Raw genomic sequence first — 8,245 nt, forward strand, 5'->3', positions numbered from 1 at the left:
CTGCCGAGAGCTGAAGGTTTTTTTTCCCCTGCTATTAAATCGGCTGTGCGCGGCGGGGCTCCTTCCCCGCCGCCTTCCCTCTCGCCGCAGACAGAATTTTACTTCGCTCCATCTGGGACGCAGCTGTGGAGCAGAAGGGCAAAAGCTTTCACTCCCACCTCATCGTTGGCTGCCTGCCCGGAACTCTGACCTTGAAAAGGACCGTACAGAACTTTGGTTATCTGAGTCTTCTTTTCTTAGTTCTTTTTTTTTTTTTCCCTTTCTTGGTTTGTGCATATGTATTAGTAGACAATAGTTGTGTGGCTATATTGTTTATTAAAAGTTTTGTTTCAGCTTCCCAAATTCAAACCAAGGTGTGAATTTCTTCTTTTCTCCCCTAAACTCCTTCTGTCTTTAATAAGACAGAGGAGAATCGTTAAGGAAACTCGAGGAGTTATTTGCCTCGGTCCCTCGACCCTTAACAGGTATTTTTAGGTATTTGTTAATGGAGTGTGTGCTTCTAAGGCACCTTAATTTCAAACAGGAAACCCAGAGGCTGCAGACACTGAGTCTCCCAGCTCTTTATTCTTCAGATGCATAACTGAAGGTGTTAGAAATGGGAGCTATGGTTCAGGTGGTATCCTGTATTTGAATAGTGACTGTGTATTAAGGGTGTAAGAGAGCTTTGAATGTCTCCTGAACTGAGATAACTGTAAAGTGTGAAGGATAGGAACTTTTGTCAGGTTGAGTTAGGAAACCAACAATTTTGTATTTATTTCTGTAATGAGCGCCCTTACAGTTTAAGGGGAAAGAAGAATGAATGAAAGCAAGTCTACTGAGTAGGGTATTCTGCAGGTAACATAATAGTTGAAAACTTTTCAGGTTTGCTTCACATGAATGTAAATACCAGGTTTTCTTCTTTTTTGAAGCACATGTGTCTGCAGCTGTGCAGTGAACAAGTTCAGGGAACCCATCTAGGGAAATAAAGGAAAAAAAAAAAAAACTTTTCTAATTTTGCTTACTGTGCAGTTGTACAAGTGTTTGTGCAAGCAGGAGGAGGGAGAGAGCCCGGGCAGGTACGTGTACTTTTAGTGGAAGTACTGGCTTATGCTGTGTTTTGTCTGCAAGAATTTGTGGCTGAAGGCAATTGCTCGAGGACTTGCATTAAAAGAAGTTCTCAAGATTTTTTTTTTTGTTTTCTTAAACTGCGTCTACTGATACTGTTGTACTAAGGTACTGTTGTACAGGTAGATAATTTAATGTCTGTGCAAGTGATTTTAAGCTTATGTAATCTATTGGTTACTGCCTAGATGTGGGCATTTTGGAAAGTTTAGAACCATTGAATGTGTAGTAAAATTAGAGGAGAAGCTTTGAAGTTTGAATGTTTTTTGGCTCTCTTGGAATGTGTGTTGATTTCCAAGCATCCCTGGACTGAAAGTTGAAATACTGTGAGTGTTCTATTGATCTTCTTTGTTATAGTAACGATTTTGGTTTTGCCAATAATAAAAACCATGAGTGACTCAGTTACTCTATCTGTTTTCATCACATACAATCTCCTCTACTCTGTTTGAAGAGTTGGAACTTTATATTGTGTTTCTAACAAAGACGGAGTAGTTAAATAATGTTAACAAATATATGAAACAGTGGGAGTTGTATGATTTCATGCCTGGGTATTAAAGCTATACAATGCATCATTAGTTTGAATAGCAATGAATACAAGTATATGCAGTCGCATAATTGGTTTTGTATTTCAGGTGCGTATAGCAGCAAAATTCATAATTCATGCTCCTCCTGGGGAATTCAATGAGGTGTTCAATGGTGAGTATCTCTCTGCTCTGTTCTTCCATTTATATAGAAATTGTATTGCTGATTACTCTCCTGGATTTCGTGTAGCTTAAATTCTAGCAGCTCACTTGCTCTAAGTGCTTGGCATAATAAGCTTTGTAGTCATAAGACAGCTTGGAGTTTAAATGCAAGAGGAGGAAAGTACCACTTTGTGATGTGAGATTGAGCTTTCTTTCTGTTTTTAATCAGTCATGAATTAACAGTTGCTGGAGTTTTCGATTAGAAGAAACATGTACTCTCTTCTTTCAGTCTTTGATAGTCAATTTCATTTTTCAACAGAGATTAAACCAGCTGAAATAAAGATGGTCTCTTTCTTTCTTTTAAAGAAGGAATATCATTACTAGTACTTAGTCTTGAATATACAAAGGACTACTGCTTCATGCCAGTTGTGGAAAGAATATTAATCTTCTCCAAACATTTTTAACCCTTAAATTTTGAGCAAACTTGATTTTATTGAGTGTATTGGTAAACTGAAAAGAAACTTGGGATTAGCTTCTCTCAACTATTGTTACCTGAACTTTACCTAAGATGCTATTTTTCTTTAAAAACTGTTGTGTTTGTCTTGCATCAAGATATGTGGGCATACATATCATATAAGAAGACATGTTTTGTAGCTGTAGCTTACAAATACCTCTCATGCTATTTAAGTAAAGAGGTAAGTTTAGTATTCTAAAGTTTCAGGCAGTGTCAGGCTGGAGACAGCTTAATTTTGTTTGTTAAAGATTGTCGTGTTTTTAGAAGTACCTTGTTCTTCGGTTAAACTATGACAGCTGATTATCATTTAAACTTAGCTTGTACTGCAGTTGTGAACTGAACTGTTGGTGAGCAGCTCATTAACCCAGCTCCCTGAAGGTTAATAAAATTTCTTATAGCAGTAGAGCTATAAACTTTATTGTTAAGCTAGTTCATAGCTGCAACTACCTGCTCAATAATGGAATATGTGTTTGAAAACACATAACAAAATATCTGATCATAAATATGTGATCAGTGTTCAGTGAGATTCAGACTGACCTCTAAAAAAGAGAAAGCAAGCTTTAAATTTTAATTCTGTAAATTGTCATTTTGTTTGCTTGGTTTGGTGTGGGGGTTTGTGGGGTTGTTTTCTTTGGTTGGGTGTTTGGGTTTTTATTCATTTGGCTTGTTTTGTGTTTTGGTTTGGTATGGGTTTTTTTGTGGGGTTTTTTAAGAAGAATACTTCAGATATATTTCTTTTTTTCCCCATTCGCATGATACCCTGTGAATCTTCAGAAGAGTTTAAAATGTTATAGTGAAAGTAACTATCCATTAGTTAGTGATCATTAAATTGTTATTAAAACAGTGTCTAGTAAATAATAAGCCAGTAAGTTAAGTACATATATAACAATTTACTGTATAGTAAATATAAAGTCATTCTGGGGAGAGTATTGATGTTATTCTATCTTCGTATGTTTCTCGGATGATGGTAGAAGAAATGGTATTGTGATATATTCAGCTCTGACTACTAAGTGTCATTAAGCAACAAGAGCAAAAATGGTAAAGCTTAAAAAAATACAGCACATACAATATTAGTGTTGGCAAAATACGGTAAGCACTACTATCAATACAGTGTGAGGGATTTTGTAGTTTACATCTTAAAAGTGAACTCATATGAATCCTGTGCTGTTCTCATTTAAAGCTTCTCTAAAAACTAGTTTGACAGATCACTAGAGCTGTCACACAGCCTGTAGAATATGGCTTATATCTGCTTACCAGATTGTGCTGGAAGGGATCCATTTCTGTACTACTCTTCTCATTTTGTTCAGCCAAAATTCTGAAATACGAAGCAATAAATTTCCCACCAGTAATCTATATGGATACAGAATGGTTTGGGATTTTTGTTTTGTACTGTCTGTGACATTTGTTTCATGACTGAAAAGTTTGAGTTAACTCTACTTTTATATTGTAAATATCTCCTTTCAGATGTTCGGTTGCTGCTTAATAATGACAATCTTCTCAGGGAAGGAGCAGCCCAGTAAGTACTGGATGCCACATACTCAGTTGCATAAAAGCAAGATGTTTTTCAGTAAGACTTTCACTGTCAGTAAGTGATTCATTTAAAAAGATGTGGACTTGGCAAGCAGAACCTTGTTATTGTGTGTTGTGCATCTTTGATCATGATTAAATTCTTGGAAGAAGAGAAATATGTATTTTATCCTAATGATTAGAGCAATTGTTTTGGAAATGTGTGACCTGGGTTTTAGAACTAGTCTCCACCTTTTTGGATTTCATTTTCTATTTCTTGGTAGATGTTATGTGCTCTGAACATCTGTAAGATACTGCTTCCTTAGATCCTACTTTTATATCAAAACATTATGCCTACAGTATTTTATGCCAAAACCACTTTCATCTGTAAGAGGGGAGATACCTGGTTTAGTAGATTAGATCCCTGTGGAATTTAAACTTTATTTGTTACTCCAGTTTCTGTGGGTTACTGTAAAGCTTATGGGTTTGTATCAGGTTACTTTTGAACGTAAATCATTGTGTAATGGTGGTTGGAATCTCTAATATGAGCATTGAATGAACCATGGTGATTCCAAGAATTTTGCCCTGCTACATAATGAAGCATTGATACAATTTCTTGGTGCATCATTGTCCAGATTATTAGCTATTTTTTTCCTTAGTAACAGTAAGAGATTTAAAAGATTGTGCTTGATGCAGGCTTTTGCTGTTTTTTTTTTTCTCTCGTAGTGCCTTCGCACAGTACAACTTGGACCAGTTTACTCCAGTAAAAATTGACGGTTATGATGAACAGGTATGAATACAATTAAATTCTTGCAATGTTCCTTAAACTGTTAAAGATGTTCTGTTATTGGAACATACCTTGGCAAGCAAATGCAAAGAAATCCATCTTCCCTGCCAAAATACAGAGATTATGGCCCTCCAATAGTACCGGTTCCTTAAGTTAATCATTTAAGACATCTGAAGAGCTTGAAATTTCAGTCTTTGTTTTTGGCCTGAATTTAGTCAGAACTGATTTGAAGCCATAGAAACAATTTGCTCCATCTTTAGTACTAGAAGACATTAATTTCTTTATGGCATTGTTTGTTGCAGTAAGAGGGTAAGATTCGGACTTTTTTTCCATGAGTTACTGTGTCATGTTAGCCTTGTCCTCTCTTGCTATATGCATATTTTGTTTAAAATGTGAGTCTTTGCTCCAGTTCAGAGTAGGATATAATTAGATTTGGCATATTTGGGGTTTTTTTTCCTCTTTATGCAATAGCAAATGTTATTAACTAAAATTCTATAATACAGGTTTTGATAACAGAACATGGTGATTTGGGAAATGGAAAATTTTTGGATCCTAAGAACAAGATTTCTTTTAAGTTTGATCACTTAAGAAAGGAAGCTACTGATCCTAGACCCCACGAAGTTGAAAATGCCATAGAATCCTGGAGAAATTCAGTTGAAACAGCGATGAAAGCATATGTGAAAGAACACTACCCAAATGGTGTCTGCACGGTAAGTACTAATTTATGTAACCACTGTACCACTACAAATAGAAATCTAAAAAAGTATTTTAACTGTTTGTAAACCAGGAAGATCGGCAGTTTCAACTGTAAAGGATTTAATCCAGTCAAAAGTTCATACAGGGAACTGAGGGAAAGCTTCAGAAGTTCGGTATTTCAGCTATTGGTTTACTAGAGGGTGGGTACTGCAGGTCATAGTGAAGACTTACCTCTCAATTCTGAAGAGTCTTTACTTAAATTTCGTAAAGAATTTAGACCTTCTGTAGACTACTGCAAGTTGATCCCATCGATCCTGGCTGATTACTTCAAAAAAATTAAAAAATCCTTAAGATACAAATGCCTGTCTTGGCTGGGTTTACTGATGAGACTGTTAGTAAAGCGAACTGTTTCCTCTCTGTCACGTCTACGCATCAAAGCGCTATATTCTCACCGCCAGAATCGGTGGGTTCTGATGGCTTCTTAAAACACAACCTCTCAGTCTGGACTAAAATAGTATTCATTTGCTGTTAGGAGCCCTATGACTTTAAAATTCAGCGAAGTGACCTAACAGTAGCTGTCCTGTGCTTTTTGTTAACCTGAAGGAAAAATTAACTAGGGGGAAAAAAAAAATCAGTTGCTGAGTTAATGAGTTGGATTTCCATGCAGTCAGATGGTTCCAGCTTCTGTCAAGGAAACCAGATTGCATGTGAATTGAGATAATTTCTAGTAGTATTTGATTTTAGGCTTAAATCATCATTTAGTTATAGAATAACTGGTATCTGAAACCCAGCTGGTAACATATATTGTCACCAGGAGTCACTGCTATAGGTGCAAAATCCTTACTGTTGTAGCAAAATGAGTTTGCAGTTCATAAAATTTCAGTTAAAATGCCTGACCTTCAGATTTTTTGATCTTAAATTCTTCTGCCTTGTAATATACATTTTAATGTTGCATGTACTGAATATTATGTGAAGAACCACAGTGGTTATAAAATTGAATTTTACGGTTTATGTAATGATAATAAAACTAGGTATCTCTAAGAAGCTTGAGCAAGACAGACACTGAAACTTTCCTTTTTCTTTTTTTTTAAATTAAGGTGTATGGTAAAACAATTGATGGACAGCAAACCATTATTGCGTGCATAGAGAGCCATCAGTTCCAAGCAAAAAATTTTTGGTGAGTTTCTCTATAGATACAAATGCATTAAAATACAGCAAAGGGCGCTAGTGCCATTACACTGTTAATCCTTAGTTCAGAGGAGGAGGCGCATGGACATCCTGCAGGTGACTACTTTTTCCCTCCACCCCAAGTTTTTCTAACAAAACTACGAAGAAATCTCTTCCTTTGTGGTAAGTAGAATGGCAGGCTTCACATCTCCTCTACAGAACTTTGGGAACTTTGTAAAATTTCTTATGACTCTTCCAGTTTATCACACTGGTACCGATATCCATGCCTGTGTTCCCTATTACAGTTGCTTTTGCTTGTGGTGCTTCCTTTGTAACTGCCAGAATAAAAACATTGCACATCTTGGAGAAAGAAGGTGACCAAAGATTAATTTACTGTAGAACTCAAATCATTAATTTTGGGGTTAGGTAGACAGAGGTGATCTTGGATGTGATGACACATTTCATCTTGTGTCTGTATCAGTTAAATGATTTGCCCAGTGTACTGTTCTGCAGACGTTAATTAAATTTGCACAGTTAATAATTGATTTGTCTTACTGTCTTAAACTTAACTAGTCAAGTCTGCATGCTCTACATCAACTTGAAATAATACTGATTTTCTTTTTAGTTCAGAAGTCTGAATTAATTTTGGTATTCCAAACAGTTTAATATTATAGTCTTTAAGGAAGAGGAACAGGTATGCAACCTTTAATAGATGGAAAAAATCTTTCTTGAAAGTTTTCTTTAAGGTTATGGTTGGACATCTGTAGATAAATGTTGATCATATTTCTAAGAGTTTTATAACTCTTAGGCTTAAATCATCATTTCGTTGTAGAATACCTGGTATCTGAAACCTAGCTGGTAACATACATTGTCACAGGAGTCACTGGGATAGTTAGACTCTAATTCTCATTTTTAGCAAGTTTTAATAAATGCATATCCATTTGGGGGATTTGGGCATAGAAGAGTGTATTCAAAGTTAGCTAGACTCCCCAGTCATCCAGCTTTATGTCTGGATTTCCAACCCAAGCAGCAGCCATTATTTATTCTCAAGGTGTCCCGCTTTTTACATATTTGAAAGGCTGGCAACCTGCTATGAAAGCAAGTTTGTTTGATAACAGAAAAACAATACATGCCAAAGAAAAATGTTCTATGAATTATTAAAGACTGTGAAAGAAAACGTAGGACAGGTAATCTCTTGCAAAACAAGTCAGCAGAGGTAAATAAAGTAATGACATGTTGTTTTTAAGTTAGAGCATTTCCTACAGAAGGATCCTTGTGAACTTGAACTCTTTTTATTGGAATAGCATCTTAAGGATAGAAAAGATATCCCAGAATGGAAACACTGTAGTCATCTTCTCTTTGAGGACCATAAAGTGCCTAAGAAGCAAACAAATCTGTTAACTAGTCATTGAATCCCGTGCATCTAAAATGTAGTTCAGCACATAAACTTTCTTATAACTAATGGGTTGGTCTGTAAGACTACCCATAATGTTAGTGTCACTGGGTTGGGTGAACCTTTCAGTTTTCTTGGAGATGCCAGCAAACTTCAGAATTGCTTTAGTCTGACTTTTCAGTGATGATCTCTAATTTGGATATTGACTGAATGTCGCAGTTTGAAAAAGGGGGGCTGTTTCCCACCGAAAGGGATGCGACAAAATAGTGTGTGGGCTGGAAAAGCAAAACCAGCCAAACCACACACAAGAGAAACTTTTGATGCTTGTTAACGGCTTATCAGCACGTTAACGAGCTCATTAAGGCTTTAGTCGGGCAAAGGAAATGATAACACACAGA

The 8,245-nt window shown here is 36.2% G+C and overlaps 1 protein-coding gene across 1 annotated transcript; it reads left to right on the forward strand.

The window, feature by feature from the left end:
* The first annotated feature begins 1,688 nt into the window (after positions 1-1,688).
* On the forward strand, positions 1,689-6,468 carry LOC104501199 (F-actin-capping protein subunit alpha-2-like). Its single transcript, XM_010144965.1, has 5 exons — positions 1,689-1,797; positions 3,763-3,814; positions 4,531-4,594; positions 5,095-5,301; positions 6,385-6,468. Exons 1-5 carry the CDS (start codon positions 1,689-1,691, stop codon positions 6,466-6,468), a joined length of 516 nt encoding a protein of 171 aa, XP_010143267.1.
* The last annotated feature ends 1,777 nt before the right edge of the window (positions 6,469-8,245 follow it).

Source organism: Buceros rhinoceros, unplaced genomic scaffold, assembly GCF_000710305.1.
Source record: "Buceros rhinoceros silvestris isolate BGI_N320 unplaced genomic scaffold, ASM71030v1 scaffold11911, whole genome shotgun sequence".
In the NCBI taxonomy this organism is placed as follows: Eukaryota; Metazoa; Chordata; class Aves; order Bucerotiformes; family Bucerotidae; genus Buceros; species Buceros rhinoceros.

Bases quoted from the DNA above. Each gene is read 5' to 3' on its own strand.
- LOC104501199 (XM_010144965.1), top strand. From the start codon at position 1,689: ATGAATACAAGTATATGCAGTCGCATAATTGGTTTTGTATTTCAGGTG. The intron at 1,798-3,762 runs GTGAGTATCTCT...ATCTCCTTTCAG, and splicing joins ATTCAATGAGGTGTTCAATG to ATGTTCGGTTGCTGCTTAAT. The intron at 5,302-6,384 runs GTAAGTACTAAT...TTTTAAATTAAG, and splicing joins ACCCAAATGGTGTCTGCACG to GTGTATGGTAAAACAATTGA.